We start from the raw sequence: 15,601 nt of genomic DNA, 5'->3' as shown, positions 1-15,601 counted from the left end.
CGAAGTCAATGATCTTAATCACACCCATGTGATCAAGTAAAATGTTATCTGGCTTCACGTCCTGATGAACAATACCAAACTGATGTAAATATGCAAGTCCCTCAAGCATTTGCAATGTATACAACTGGATGATGGCTTCATCCTCAATCCGTCCATATTCCAGTAGCCCAGCGAGTGATCCCCCACTGCAGTACTCCATAAATATGTACACTCTATCTCTGTGTACTTCAACACCAAAGAACTGAACAATGTTAGGATGCGAAAGCATCTGTAAAACTGTCATTTCTGCTTTAATCGCGGAAACAGTAGCCTTGATCGACTGCCTGTCCTGAAGACGAATCTCCTTGACCGCCATTGGACCTCCAGTATCTAAATTAATAGAGGCGTACACGGAGCCAAACGTTCCTCCTCCCAAATATTTACCCTTCTGCCATCTGATAGACACAGAAGAGAAAGAAGATGCCAAATACGCGAGCAACTGATTTTCCGTATCGGTACTATCTAAAACACGACCAATAGACTGTTGTCTCTCCAACCAATCTCTTCTCTGATCCTCAATTTTGTAGATCTGGCCCATCATGTGCTTCCGAAGTGCCCGCAAACTCTGATTATCAAGTGTGAACATGTCCTTGCCAGGCTTGGCATGATATCGGAGCATTCTTTCCCTTTGTAGTTCTTTCGTTCTAGCTCCCATAATGTCAAAGTGGGAGATGAGTAGTGACATACACCCAGCCACATTGCTCTTGAGCCTATAAAAATCCTCTGCATCCAAAGTGAGGATATTGAATCCTCTGGTAACGTCCATGGCAAACTCAAGCGCCGTAACACACCATCTAAAGGTTTTCGGATCGGTAGGAACACAATCATCAACAATAAAGCTGAGCCACTCGACCGCCATGCGAATAAGCTTACTCAGAACAGCAGACCTCTTTCCAGATCCCATGTTTCTCATGGCATCTCTGCCAAGTTCCCTCACATATATAAACACATTATTGGTAAGCTCCTGGCACGAGCTAACGCCTCGACATTGTGATCTAATCTGAGGGGTTGCATCAATGGTGGCACAGGTCATCTTAAAGAACTGACGGCTAGTACTGTGCAGTTCTCGGTCTACAGACGACAAACTGCAACCTTTATGGACGACAGACCCAACGCTGTCGCCAACACATTTACGCAGCCATTCTCCACATTCTTCCAGATCGGCATCAAGCCCACCTTTAGTAAGAAGAACAGCTTTGCCCAATGAAAGACGATTCAAAGGTAAGGTGTCCAGATCAAACGGAACCACAATACCATTCCACATCATGGCACGCGCAGGGGCCACAACTAGTACGTAATCAAGGCCAGTGTTTCTATCAGATATTCCCATTTCTGAAAAGGATTTATTTTCAGCAGACTTACGTGAAGCTAGTTCCTCAGCAATTGGATGGAGGTGATAATCATAATTGCTCAAAACTTCCAAGTGACGCGATGGGATCCGTGAGAAGTCTACTCCAAGATGTGTCGCTTTAAGAACACTCATCACCTCATAAGGCTTATCAGCCAAAGACTCAGAAGCAAATACATAAACTCCTTCTTCCGCCAATTTCTTACTGTAGTATAAAGCGTGGTTGGTCTCCTTGAGCAAGGCAAGGAATCGCTTTGTTCTAGAGCCGATTAAATCAAATTCCAGCGCGTTTTGAAAGTACTGGTTGAGAATCAACGAAAAGCGGAAAAGCTTTCTTCGTAGCTGACCAAAATTCTCCATAGTAGTAGTATACCAGCGTACCATTTTCTGTTTATCGATGCCGTCTTTATCATAAGGAGGGCCTTGAAGTTGGTTGTGTACGTAGTGGTTGAGCCTCATTGAAAGCTTTGCAGTCAATGTCGAAAACTGGGTGGCCATTTCTTGAGCACCTCCTTCAATGTAAAAGCCAACATTTTGAAGGAATCTCCATTCTTTCTCCAATTCCTCGGGTTCCTTGAAGGTACGGAATGATGCGGCCTTGGATAGTTTAGACGTTTTGGGTGAGTCTAATAGCTTATAATTCAACAATCGAACATAATCATGAACACATTCTAAGATGGCATTATCAAATTGAGTATCCTGATAATCCAGTAAAGATACCCATCCTTCCACCGGAGCGCAGCAATCAAGGAAAGAGATTCGAATTTCCAACGCAAGCTGAATGTAAGCTCTCAAATCGTCCAAGATCTGATCAATGATCATAATTGTAGGATTCTTGAGTTTACGAGCATATGCTAACCGCATCTTAATCAACTCTTTCATCAACTTCGAAGGGAACTTGGCCAAAACAAACAGATTGTCAAGATATGACGGAAGCCCCAACTCCACAAAGTGATTATGATGTTCAAGAAACGAGTTCTTAGCCTTGAAAGTCCAATGGGTGAAGCTGGCAAAGAGTCGCTTGTTAAATACATCCTCAATATCTTTCTCTTTCATAATGCGTTCCACAAAAGAGCGATCATCCTTAAGAAGATGAGGAGTTGACATAGTGGCAGAATTTGCCAGCGACAGCGGTGACAATGAAGAAGTCATACTTGAAGTTGCCGTCATAGAAATTCTCGATGAGACTGCAGACTTAGACGACAGGGCAGAGTTCCTCGAAGAATCGAGAGATATTGTCTTTGCCTTTGAAGTTTCACCTATGGAATGATTAGCCTCACCTTCTCCGTCGACAACCTTAATGCCCTGAATGGTTTCAAGCCTCTGCATATCTAAACTGGCTCCTGATACAACAGGTAGACTTCCGGGCTGTAAAATATCCAGCTCATCATTTCCAACCCATTTTCTTAGCACAGAAGCTTCTCTTTCAATTGCACCAGCCACAGAAGTCCAAGCTATAAGAGCATTAATTCTGTTGACAAATTCAGACTTACCACAGAGAGGTTTATCATTCTGCATCTCTTTCTGAGTCCTCCAGAGCTCTTGGCAACGTTCATACTTTTCCAAAAGAGAATTAACCTTTTCAGAAGCAAATTTCACCTGTTCTGCATAAGACTTGCCTTGAACCTCATCAGGAAGATCAAGCCTGAACTGCATGATTTCGTAAAGAGTCTCGTCAACGAGACCCCTATGATACATGATCAGTTTCTTCTGTTCTTCTTCAGTACGACCAAACAATTTAGCCCTGATACCAAGCCAGAGGTCCTCTTTATACGAAGCACGAAGATAGTTTTCATTCTCGTTCAACGGCCTGCTCATCTTCGTCTTTTCTCCCGTAACCACATCTCCTGTAAGAACAGACTCAAGCATTTCCTGCCATTCAATTCTTTCTACTATCCTTGTATTGTCTATTGGATTCTGAAGCTGAATGTCTTCATTCTTTTGCATCAGATCAAGTAACACGTTGGAATCAAATGAATACTCGGAAGATTGCTGGTAGTATTCTTCGGGTATTCCCACCTGCTGACTGAGAGCTTTGAAAGCCAGCTTTTCACTGCTATCATTGACGCGAAAGTCATTGTTTGTGCCAGCAATGACCAACTCGTGGTCGAGATCAGTATGCTCCGAATTGTGAGTATCATAAGCCTCAACCTCTGCTTCCGTTTCTGTTTCTGTTTCTGTTTCTGTTTCTGTCTCCTCATCGTTCTCGTAATCGCTGCTATCGTCGTCCTCATTGAAAGGCCGGTTATAGTCATCATTTCGACGGTATTTATTCCTATACTTGGTAATGCCGTTAAGGTACATTTTTTCCTGTTGCTGATACTGCTGTGAGTACTTAGTATTAAGGTTGTGCCTGAGAATGGACGAGTGGGTATGCAAAGGTTCTTCGTTCACATGATATCTCTGTTGTGCCTGCTTATGATTGAAAGCGTTCAGTCTGCCAGAAGCAGAAGAAGCTAATGACAAAGCGTGCGATATACTAGAGCCAGAAGGAATATGCGAAGACACAGACTGAGGTGATTGACCTTGTTGCAACTGGTGAGACTGCTGTTGCTGCTGTTGAACCTTATGAGACTGAGACGTGGAACGGGCTCTTGATCTGGGCTGAGGCAAAGGACGTTGCTCCTTGCGAATAGGAGCAACTCGAGAGTTCAACTCACCGCCAAATTCAAGAGGAGAAAGCTCTTGACTGCCTCTACGGAAAGTAGATACCGGCTGTTCAAAGTAACTGACATCAGGAAGATTATCAGTACGGGGAGACAGTAAAACGGGGATACTGTCTAGTCCCTGTAAATTAATCTTAAGTGAAGGTCGCCGTTTCTGTGAAACGGACCCTAAGGATCCTTCCTCGTTTTCGGACTCGGAGAGGTTCAATTTACCGAACTCAGAAGATTTCTTTTTCTTAGCAGTCAACGATGCTGATGAAGAAGCGGCATTAGCATTTGGAGAAGTTGTCGATTTGGAATAATTATAGGGTGACTTCTCATCAGATGGATTCGATTGACCCGATCGTCCTGTATTGAGAGGATCGTCCTCCTCTAATGCAGGGGTACGTGGCGATGGCATGCAGACTTATGAGAAGACCAAGATGTTAGTGAGGTAAGGTCGCAAATGGGAATGAAGGAGCGAATAAGAAAGGAAAAACCTGTATACATCCGTACACCATAAAAGGAGAGTGGTTATAAGGGAAGGGAAGGGAAGGGAAGAGATGCACACTGTAACTCGATTAGACAATATTGGAGAGGAAGAAGAACATTGAAAGGGATGACGTCTTATGGCTGTGTTTTGCAGTAATTTTTGGCTTCTTATTCTATCCTTCAGTGATTCAGATCTTCCACTATTAGTGCCACTTAGAAGAGATCCGAGTCCAAAAGCGCGAACATCTTGCCTAATTCAGACAGAGTTGATCATTCCAATTCAATCACCTTCAGTCCCCCCTTCTCTGGCCTAAACACGTGCAGTCTTACTTCTACAATGACGTGCTCTGGTTTTCAGAGTGATGGCAATAATACGCTTAATCTGGATGAATGCCTTGAATGTCTTTATAAGGGACAACTATTGAGCGAGCCCGTAATAGAGCAGCTCTGTTTTAAGCTAAAGGAATTGCTCATTAAAGACTCTAACATTGTTCATATTCAGTCACCTATCACGCTGGTAGGAGATATTCATGGCCAGTTTTTCGATTTACTGGAGATATTTAAGATAGGTGGGTATCCACCGGATACAAATTACCTTTTTTTAGGCGATTATGTGGACAGAGGATATCATTCAGTGGAGACGATATCGCTACTCATAGTTCTCAAGTTGAAGTATCCCAGCAGAGTCACTCTTATTAGAGGTAACCACGAATCGAGACAGATTACCACCAATTACGGCTTTTATACAGAATGTGCGACAAAGTATGGAGCCGAATCAAAGGTTTGGAAGTTGTTCACTGATTTATTTGATTTCTTGGTGCTCTCTGCTATAGTGGATAACACCTTATTTTGCGTTCATGGAGGATTATCTCCAAATGTTCAGACCATTGATTCGATTTTGGTGATTGACAGATTCAAGGAGATCCCGCATGACGGTCCCATGGCAGATCTTGTTTGGAGCGATCCGGATATCGAGTTACTCAACTTCCGAATATCATCACGTGGTGCAGGATACCAGTTTGGCGTCAATGTGGTGAATAGATTTCTTCAACTGAATGGTTTCGAGCGAATTTATAGAGCTCATCAACTTTGCAATGAAGGTTATCAGATCTTCTGGAAGGGTAAAGTCAATACCGTTTGGTCTGCTCCCAATTACTGCTACAGGTGTGGTAATAAAGCTTCAATTTTAGAGATATTTGATAAGCTTTCGTCCGATCCTAAAGGATACAGGTTTAACGTTTTTGATGCTTCTCCAGATAGTGAAAAGGAATTCCTACAGATAGAAAACGTAGATAATGACTTTGACTACGATGATGAAAGGGACGGCCTTAATACAGATGGAATTAATAATGGGGGTGGTTGGCAGAATATCGCCACTGGTGCCCCAGAGAACCGGATGATAAAGAAAGCTCCATACGTGGAGTATTTCATGTGACTTTTCTATATAATTTATGCATAGTATAGCTCCAAGTTGCTCCCGTCGTGTATTTCATAATCCTCTAATGTAATATGATCTTTGTAAATCATGTATCCCTTTTTCAACACAATCTTACTGGCGTCTGTTCCGATTTGAAGACCGAGTACTTTCTTAAAGTCTCCAACACTATCTGAGGGAAGACATTTCACTTTCACCTTTTTTCCTAGTCTTCAGCCAACTCTTATGTTAGTACGAAAAACCCGTTTAAAAATCGCATCTACTTACCTGTCGTTACAGCTCACTTCGATCATCCTGGGAAGCTGAGACCGCAGTGGAGTAACGAAGTAGAAGTAGCCCATATTGGAAAACATCTACTTCTAGTATACAGTTACATCCGTGCACCATTAAATATTTCTTGCTTTGTATCTTCACCTCGGCTGCTGTCTGTCTACCCAAGATGGTAACCACCTGTTCTGTAGATCGTTTTGTTTTCGTAACTTTTTTGTCGCTTCCATTTGCATAATGAATTCATCTACTCATAAAGGCCATAGCAGGCAGTCTTACAATTTGCTTCCTAGGCCGGATTCGTTTATAGAGGTCAGTGACGAAGACGATACCTCTTTTGAACCAATGCCTGGTCATCCAAATCCAACTTATGAGACACCCAGTGGCATTTACAAGCAGTCACCGAACAGCGAAGATTCTAATAGCCCACCTCCTCAAACTTTCCTTTCCGAGGATAATCCATCAACGGCGTCTACCATACCTTCTATATCTTTCACTCCTGGTGGCTCCCCAGCTCAAGGCTTTGCGCAGTCCTTCTACCAGTTTCAAAATGCATCTGCATCTTCTCTTCAGGCTCCAAGACGTGGTAGAAATCATGTTCGTACAGGTAGTAGTGCGTCAACTCATTATGTCCCCACAAACGCTCTTTTTCCGCGCTCACCTCCTCTGGACCGTGGCTCTCCGGTCAGATCCCTTTCTCCTCAAGTCGTGCAGTCAGATACTACCAAAATAGATGGAGCTATTGCTTCTGCGGGTTCTACTCCTTTTACTTTTGGTTCAGGTTCTCTTAATGGCTCGGCACCATTGCCCAAGCCCTCTCATAGAAGAGGCCACCACTATAAGCACTCCTCCGTCTCCATGAACATGTTTCAACAACCTGAACGCAAGGAGCCTGCCGAAGAACTTCCTCTCTATCCTGTTCCAACGATAACTGATGTTCTTTCTGGTATAACTACCTCCCAGAGGCTCAAACTCGCCTGGTGCGGGATGCAATTGGGCCTTGCAACGCTTTGCTGTTGTCTAGGTTTTCAGTACGGTAATATTTGTTTAAGCACGCTCTCTCATGTGGTTTTTTACGATGCTTTTGGAAATCTTCTTTCTGTTGTGGTTCTTATTCTGACCAATTTCGTGGTCTGGAAGAGCTCCTCTCTCAAATATCCATTTGGCCTAGGAAGAATCGAGGTTTTGGTTGGCTTTGGACTCTCAATTTCGATGGTTTTTGTCGGGGTCGACTTGCTGTCCCATGTTATTGAAGAGGTTATTATAGATACGGCTTCAGTGGCTGGAACACAGGATTATGCTGCTGGTCCCCCTATCTCCTTGCATCACATACATGAAACCAAAGAAGGTCCTCAGCTCAATGCGATACTCTACGAGTGTCTCATCGCTCTTGTAGTGTTTGTGAGTGTTTTTTCTTCCTATGTTGTTTGTGGATCTAAGGATACGACAAATTCGAACGGAGATGATGAACCGATGAACTCACCGAGAGATACAGGCTCTATTTTTTCAGGAAGACGTGCTCGAGCTAGCGCTAAGCGTCTTAGTTCTATTACTCTTGAAGCCCCGAAGAAACAGACAATACTAAATCGGCTCAATTCCACAAGAAATGGTATCAATGTCTATACCACGGCTCTTACTGTACTATACTCTGTTTATTGTATATGCTACCCATTGATCCATGCTTCTGCCTCCATTGAACTGATGAGCCAGATCTCTACTGTTATTCTTTCCCTGCTCATACTTGCATTTGGTTACAGATTAATAGACAGATTGGGTAATACCCTTCTTTTGAAAAGCCCTTCTGAATCGCTTGAGCAGCGCATTATTCGCAACATCCAACAGCTTGATGTGTATCGACCAAACTACAGAATAGATGAATTTCTCATCTCAAAGGTCAACCACAAGATTTTTATTATCGTACTGAAAATGCAAATGCCAGGTGCATCTGATGATGACGAAGCCAAATTCCGGTTTTACACATCAAGAATTATTCGCAGTTTGATGTACAGATCACTAAATGGAGAGCTTGACTTTCCCGAGCAGAAAGAGCCCGATCGTAGATATTTAGTGGCTTTGCTGAACCTTGATGCCTCTTTTGATACGATGGATGGGTCCGGAGAACAGTTTGAACTTACTATAGACATTAATCGGATGTAAATGAAGAGGAAAAAAAAGTTAGAACTGGAAAGGCTGTAAAATGTGAAGGTGCATATTATCAGACCTTTACAGGATAAAGCAATCTCTTTAAGTAACCTCTAATACCTTTACCAAGTAATGCTTGATATCTTTGAATACGTTGCTGAATGATGATGGCATTTTCGTCATGATCTGCCTTCTCATTGTCGTGTATGGCAGTTTGTAATGTCTTTAGCTCTTCTTGACAATCCTCTAATCTGGACAGGATCTTATTCCGGATCTTCCATTCTCTGACCGGTGTTAAACAAATGAGGGAACCCACCACCATAAAACCGGCGAATAACTGAGCTCTCAAAAAAGGTTTGGCGGAACCAGGACTTCTCAACTTAAGTGCAACCACTTCTGCAAACAAGCAGAAGCTACCAACAATTATATTCTCGTAACTCCAAACGGAGGGGAAATCGGCCATGGGAACAGAATCTGGCATAATTGCCTGATTAAGTGTCTGACACCAGCCAGTGACTAAACCGGAGACAACAGAAAAGGCCACCAACGTGCCGAAGTTTGAACAATTGATAAAAAATGCAAAGATGAGAATGATCACAATAACATTGATGATTAGTGCCACGTTAACACGACCATATCTGTCACCCAAGGCGCCAATAAAAGCTCTTCCAACAGCCTGTGAGCCATTAAAAATGGCAGTAACATGCGAACCCGAAGCCTCTGAGAGACCAATAAAAGTAGCGTAACTGGCTAAGGAATAAGTGATCACGATATAGGAGATGATGCCCATGGCGAACCAAAGTGATATCGCAATAACATGCCAATGCTGCATAACTCTGTAATTTAAAATAATCTTGAAGTGCGTTTTGAATGCTGTCCAAGTCAATTCACGCTTGACAGGAACTCTCTCCTTGACAAGTAATCCAACAATGCAGTTTAGGCATAAAGTGGTGATGCAGATCATTCTTATGGCCCATCGAAAGTCATCTTTTCGATCAATAAGGTCCTGGGCACCAAGTGCAAAGGCAACACCGCCAACACCAGCACCACAGACAACTATACCAGACGCAAATCCTCTATGCTTGGAGAACCACGTACTCAATATGACAATGGAGGGATTGAATATCAATGAAAAACCACTTCCAATTAAAATTCCCTGAGTGCAGTATAACTGCCATAATTCTGTACAATACGAGCAAAGCATGTAACCAGCAAAGAAAAGGATGGTACCAGTGGCGATTGTAAATTTTAGGCCTATCATATTAAATGAGATCATAGCCACAGGAGCTAGAGCCTGCGCTAGAAACAAGGTAATGGATGAAGAAAGAGCATAATTCATAGGATCTGCACCATCGAATGTGTTGTGATTCATCCAAAAAGAGATGAAAACACCAAACGAAGTGACTGAACCCCACGTGGAAGCAATCATTATAAACTCGGCCATACAAACGATCCATGCATATCCTTTATCAACTGGGGGATATTTCTTTGCCTCTTCCTCTCCGAGAAGCTCCCCCCCACTAATCTCTGTGGCCTCGGCCTTGAGAGTAAGTTTTTTGACAACCCTTTCTTCGTCTGGCCGAACTCCTGCAAGTTCATCTGCCCACTGATCCGTATGAGTAGCCACTCTCATGGCATCCGAGAAGTCTGGTCTGGTCAATATTCGACCAAGATCAGTTTGCCTAGCTTCAGATAAGTTCTTGTTAGTTATAACATTATCATCTTTGACGTTTGAAACCACTTCTTGCAAAGAATGTCCAACATGAGTTGAAAGAACAGTGCGAAACCTGGAAAGAGACGAACTTAAAGAATAGTTCGAGCGTGAAGGCTGAATGTTGTTGGAAGACGAAGCAGAATTTGTAATTCCAATTCTTCTGGAATCATATGACTCAATCGAGGGAGAAACAGAGGTGCGATCTTCATCTCCATCCTCCGTTGTGGTAGCGACTGTGGCTGCGTCTGTAAGAATACGAGGCACTTTGGACTTACTACCATCATCGGTTGAGTAAGTGGACATTTCTTAAAGAGCAGAAAGATAAAGAAACAGAAGGGTCGAAGAGAACGACGAAATATTGGTAATTTAAGGGAGATAGATTTGGACGGAAACGTTAACGTCCCGGCAAAAATGAAAAATAAAATAAAAAGCAAAGATTTTACACAATAAGCTTTCTGAATTACGTCAAGATTCCTCGATCTGCTCGTATCTCCGGCCGGAGATACAATTTCAACATCAATGAAATCCCGAACGGTGTTTAGTTTGACGAGTTTATCATGTCCGGCATCTTCTCTAGATTGAGTTAATATCAAAAATTCTTCCGATGAACGCTCTTGAGACTATAGTTTATTACGTTGGCTTGGCAACACTCACGGTTTTGACCTTAGTTGCAGCTCTTCTAAGTAAGTACGAATAAAAAGACTCCCGAAATGCATTACTTACCACATATGTTAGGTCCATTCTGGTTGCCTGCAATTCTACCAGTTCTTTTTGTTTTCACTGTAGTGTTTGCCTTCATTTCGATGCTCTTAGTGCTGTTTTATTTTATTCTGCTTGTTTTATCTCCGTGACGCCTAATTGATTGTTAGCGGAAATAAAGGACTCCCATTTCGCTTAATCGAGTCATGTTATTTTAACAGACTCGCTTTTTTCTCTTCATTATTTAGAAATGAATCCTTCCTCTGCATTTTAGAACAGCGGTTTTCCTGCTTGTCTCACTAAATCTTCTCCTTCTTGTAATGATAAATCTGCAATTATGAATAACAACAACAACTTTTACATCCCACGCATCAACACCATTGCTCTCGTTAACAAAGCTGTTCTCTCTGTGCTCTGGATCGCAGATACGACTGTGCCAATCAATAGTAATTACCGAAATATGGCTCTACTGTATGTCTGATTCAACTTCAATTTTGATAGCATTTTTAACATGAAAATGAGGGCTCTTTTTCATTCTTTTGTCCTCTTTGTGTTTTTCCCTTCTATTCACTTTTACTAACTTGTTAGAAACCTATATCGACTTTTTGACTATCTAAGGAACTCATTACCGCACAAATTTATTGGGGTGAGTGTGATGACTATTCGCTATTAGACTTTCTGTACTAACACCATTAAGCTCGGCTATCTGATATCTCTTCTTATCCTCGGACCTCCGATACTATCCTTCCTAATCACGATGACCCTCTACGCAACGTTCGTAAGCACTGTTGCTGGTTCCGCTTTATCCGTTTTGGCAGCTATTTCATGTAAGTAGCATAGATCATAGAGTTGCCGCGAATTCTCTACTAACGTTGCTTGCAGCCATTGGTCTATTACCCCTATTCTTTATCATGGTGATCTTAATATTGATCCTGGCTATCATAGTTGGCGTGAGCACATTTTTGCTTGATGCAGTCTCACGGACATTACTTTCCTATGTTTACAGACTTCCTATCCGACCGGTCCTTGCCTATTTTGCAAACATGATTCCACCCTCAGTAGGAATGATTGAACTGAGTCAGTCCAAACAAAAGCAGATCCCTGGACCAAGAGAGAAAATTCAACCGATAGAAATCAGTTAGTCTTTTCATACTTGCTTTTTAGTTCCTGCAACGTACTTCTCATCTCTACGTACCCTAAATGGATCTTACCTGTGAAATGTTCAACCAATCTACGGTCGTTATCCAACTTGGAAAGGTACGCACCACAGTCTCGACACACTTGCAACTTCTGCTGTGCACTCTGATTAATATTTTCCAACATTATCGAGTAGTTCCTGGCTACTTTGGACCTTTGTCCAACATATGTTTTCAATATCTTGGATACCTGCACTGCTTTATCTAAATCCCCCTTTCTTGACAACATCTGGATTTCCTGAGTGGTGAATGCTATCTTGGTGTCTAACTCATCCATCTCTGTGGTAATGTTAGTTAGACTTTCCCTATCCTCTGAATTCAAATCTAGTCGTCTTTCGGCCAGTTCCGTCTTTCTATTGCACTCATCAATAAATCGTTTCAAGTCTTGAATGTAGTCTAACTCAAAGTTGTGATTTGGCATCATTATTCCTTTGGCTTTAGCTTCTTCATAAAGAATCTTGTAGCTTTCTCGATGTATTCTAGGACACCTACCAAAATTCTCCTTGGTTCCCGCGAATATGTCGTATGGACATTTTCCTGCCAAGAAACTCTTACAAATCCTTGGATTGTCAAGAACTCTTGGATCAGTAAGCAGTGCCGGCCGACTGCGATGATGGTGGGACGGAAGACTCACTAGAGAATCTTTTCCCATAAGCTTCTCGAGTTCTTGTCGTTGATTGTAGGCGAAGTTCATTGGTGAAGAAAGAAGAAGAAACCGAACTCTAAATCTAAGGAAAATCAATCAGTCAATTTAATTCAAGCTGAGAGAAAAATTTAGAATTCAACTGGATCGTTGCATTGTTCTCATTATCATCCATCTAGATATTTAGGAAGTATTGCACGATGCCAACAGTTTTCGGGGTAGTTCGTGAGGGGGGAAGAGTGTTGTCGTATGCAATCCGTGCCGTGGCACTACTGCATATGTTTTCCAAGAATCTGTACGAATTCAGTTCCACATCGGGAGATTCGATGCTACCAACGCTTCAGGTGTCGAACGACTACGCTATAGTGGATAAAAAATACCGATATGGGCGAGATGTGAAAATGGGAGACGTCATTGTAGCACGGAAGCCTAATTGCCCAGAAAGTTGGGTGTGCAAACGGATTACGGGCATGCCAGGTGACATCATTCTAATAGATCCAAGTAAGGATACGTTGAGAGGAATACGAGATCAAGATGGCAGTTATGCGAGTACACAGATCGATACTCTCAATACATATATTATAGTCCCGGAAGGTCATTGCTGGGTGACGGGAGATAATCTCACAGATTCCGTGGATTCTAGAACGTACAGTGCGATGCCGATGGGGTTAATAGGTGGCAAAATTACATATGCATGGTACATACCACATTTCTGGCCCATTGGTGACCAGTATTTTCGAAGACTTGAAAACATGTATAAATCTGATAGCAGTAGCACTAAGGAGTAAGCCTACAAAGTATCCACATCTATCACATTGTTCTCTATACCACTAATTTTATTTAACCCTAAGCCTATACAAAGAGCCAAGCACTCTAGAACCAAAGTAGATGGCTAGAATACCAACAACCACCGTTCTTAAAAGAGTGGTAAAGATTGACGTGCCTAAGTAGTAGCTGTAGAACACAGCTTCAAATCCAAGGAGAGATCCAAGGAATGGAAACGACATAAGAGTCACTTTGGAAATGTTGCCGACGTTGATGGCATCGAAATACGTCCAGAAATAGATAAGGCCTCCAAACACGACAACGACGTCAATTACAAAAATCTGCGACACAAATTTTGGGGCATGTTTTGAATCGCCATGAAAGATATGATGGATCTCCTCCTTCACCACGAATCTTTTCGGTAACTCCATTTTAAGATCATCTCTGAGCTTCTGACTAGGCTGTAACTCAACCACCGTCTCCAAAACGTTGTTTTCAGAGTTCGAATCCCCCACAAGAATCTTCACCAATATACTATCCTGCTTCTTGAGATAATCGGATATATCCTTAACTTTAACCTTCAACTCGTAGACATCCGCTTCGACCTTGTAACTTGGATACAAGTACGACTGCGCTTTCAAAGCGTCCGAGGAAAGTATAACAGAGATCTGTCTGGGACCGGGTCTCTCAATGGATTCGCCATTATCTTGGAGTAATCTAAAAGATATATCCAAATTTCTGTTAACCACATCTAATGCAATGGGCTCCGATTGAAATTCGTAGTTCACTTTGTCCAATCGAACGTGTCCATTGGATATCTGAAGACCTTGACATAGGCCTATCATATAAACAAGAATCACCAACAAAAGTTGGTAACCATTAAATTGAGAAGATCTCTTCATGCTATGTATCACCTTCAATGCCAGAGTACAAGATTTTGCCTAATGGTAAAGAAACCTTGGGAACTTCAGCAAGCCCCTAAATCAGCCACGACTCTTTTCATTTTGTCTTTTTTCACTTCTGCGCATTGTATGAATACACCCGTGCACCATATTTGCTTACAGTCAAACCTCTTGTAGAAGCAGCCTCCACTTTTGAAGTGAAATTCATAGTCTGGCTTCTGGTTGTTTAACCGAGCTTGGACAGATTCATTCATTATCTGTTTTGATCTATCTTCCAGTTCGATGAGAGTGGAAAATCTTGGTAACGAGTGTATTTGGCCGAAAAAGGAAATATCTGTATGACTTCTCAAATAAGCGAAAAAAGAGGATTTAGTTGGGATCATCTTGAAGGAATATTGACAAACTCTAGTATAGATGCCGAAGTAAAATACACAATTCTATTTAATCAAGAAATGCCGCTGACCCAAGCTATGAACAAATGAGTTAAATTCTAGATTAGGCTTGAAATATTCAAATATATTTTTTGTCGTTATATTGATGACTTTTTTATTCTTTAATCATACAGTCGACAGACAAAGAATATCATCAACTAAAGTGAGATAATACGAAGTAGCAAAGAAAAGCCATAGGAATAGTAAATCAGCTTCAAAGACCAGGATGCAGTTCAGGGAAAAACAGGCTTCTTTAAAACAAAATGCGATCAATAGTGATATTTAAATGTCAAATGATTCTATTATAATGAACGCCAATATACTCTAATATTCATTTCAATCAATGCATAAATAGTTGCCCGGTAAACTCATATGAGTAGAGAGTTTGAATCAAAGTCAATCCTCAGAAAATAATTATCCTTTGAAGTATTCAAGACATCCATTTTTGAATATTTTCCAGATGATTATAAATAGTATTAAAGCTATTATTGAACTTAGGGCTGCTCTGTTGCAATAGATTCTGCTAGAAAATGCAATTTTTAGGGAAATTGCAATCTATGGAAAGCTTAATAGAATAGTAAGGCAATATCTCCTAAACTCATCATTGTGTTCATTTCAAAAGACTGACTTGAAGACAGAAGGTGTCATTTTGTTTGAAATTATAAGAGCAATGAGTAATCAGATAGGTACATGCATTTTTCACATAAAGAACAAGATGGTTAGTAAACTATATCCAAATAGTTTTCCAAGAGAAGCAATCAAAATACCCGAGTCCTAGGAAGCCTTCCTGTAAGGTTATATTACATCAATATAACTAGCCTGTTCTAATTGTCTTGACAATTGATAGAACATTGTAAATCCAGCAAATCTGTTCTAGGATTTC

At 41.5% G+C, this 15,601-nt stretch overlaps 7 protein-coding genes across 7 annotated transcripts; 2 read left to right on the top strand and 5 right to left on the bottom strand.

Moving 5' to 3' along the window:
* Window positions 1-4,861: 4,861 nt before the first annotated feature.
* PPG1 (Putative serine/threonine protein phosphatase) lies at window positions 4,862-5,959 on the top strand (the record flags this gene model as incomplete). The annotated part of the gene is made up of 1 exon (XM_038921721.1): window positions 4,862-5,959. The coding sequence occupies one exon, from the start codon at window positions 4,862-4,864 to the stop codon at window positions 5,957-5,959; it is 1,098 nt and encodes a 365-aa protein (XP_038777649.1).
* Window positions 5,960-5,973: 14 nt separating this feature from the next.
* HUB1 (ubiquitin-like modifier hub1) lies at window positions 5,974-6,252 on the bottom strand (the record flags this gene model as incomplete). Its single annotated transcript, XM_038921720.1, has 2 exons — window positions 5,974-6,169; window positions 6,227-6,252. 2 exons carry the CDS (start codon window positions 6,250-6,252, stop codon window positions 5,974-5,976), a joined length of 222 nt encoding a protein of 73 aa, XP_038777648.1.
* A 211-nt stretch (window positions 6,253-6,463) lies between these two features.
* FOA43_001403 (uncharacterized protein) lies at window positions 6,464-8,383 on the top strand (the record flags this gene model as incomplete). The annotated part of the gene is made up of 1 exon (XM_038921719.1): window positions 6,464-8,383. One exon carries the CDS (start codon window positions 6,464-6,466, stop codon window positions 8,381-8,383), a length of 1,920 nt encoding a protein of 639 aa, XP_038777647.1.
* A 58-nt stretch (window positions 8,384-8,441) lies between these two features.
* On the bottom strand, window positions 8,442-10,385 carry FOA43_001402 (uncharacterized protein; the record flags this gene model as incomplete). Its single annotated transcript, XM_038921718.1, has 1 exon — window positions 8,442-10,385. One exon carries the CDS (start codon window positions 10,383-10,385, stop codon window positions 8,442-8,444), a length of 1,944 nt encoding a protein of 647 aa, XP_038777646.1.
* Window positions 10,386-10,712: 327 nt separating this feature from the next.
* Window positions 10,713-11,768, bottom strand: FOA43_001401 (uncharacterized protein; the record flags this gene model as incomplete). The annotated part of the gene is made up of 6 exons (XM_038921717.1): window positions 10,713-10,756; window positions 10,806-10,897; window positions 11,150-11,212; window positions 11,551-11,599; window positions 11,679-11,685; window positions 11,763-11,768. The coding sequence occupies 6 exons, from the start codon at window positions 11,766-11,768 to the stop codon at window positions 10,713-10,715; spliced, it is 261 nt and encodes an 86-aa protein (XP_038777645.1).
* A 147-nt stretch (window positions 11,769-11,915) lies between these two features.
* On the bottom strand, window positions 11,916-13,316 carry FOA43_001400 (uncharacterized protein; the record flags this gene model as incomplete). The annotated part of the gene is made up of 2 exons (XM_038921716.1): window positions 11,916-12,441; window positions 13,309-13,316. 2 exons carry the CDS (start codon window positions 13,314-13,316, stop codon window positions 11,916-11,918), a joined length of 534 nt encoding a protein of 177 aa, XP_038777644.1.
* A 140-nt stretch (window positions 13,317-13,456) lies between these two features.
* On the bottom strand, window positions 13,457-14,287 carry FOA43_001399 (uncharacterized protein; the record flags this gene model as incomplete). The annotated part of the gene is made up of 1 exon (XM_038921715.1): window positions 13,457-14,287. The coding sequence occupies one exon, from the start codon at window positions 14,285-14,287 to the stop codon at window positions 13,457-13,459; it is 831 nt and encodes a 276-aa protein (XP_038777643.1).
* Between the last annotated feature and the right edge of the window lie 1,314 nt (window positions 14,288-15,601).

Source organism: Brettanomyces nanus, chromosome 1 (assembly GCF_011074865.1).
Source record: "Brettanomyces nanus chromosome 1, complete sequence".
NCBI lineage: Eukaryota > Fungi > Ascomycota > Pichiomycetes > Pichiales > Pichiaceae > Brettanomyces > Brettanomyces nanus.
Note: the sequence above shows the minus strand (reverse complement) of the source record. Positions and strands in the feature narration are given on the sequence as shown.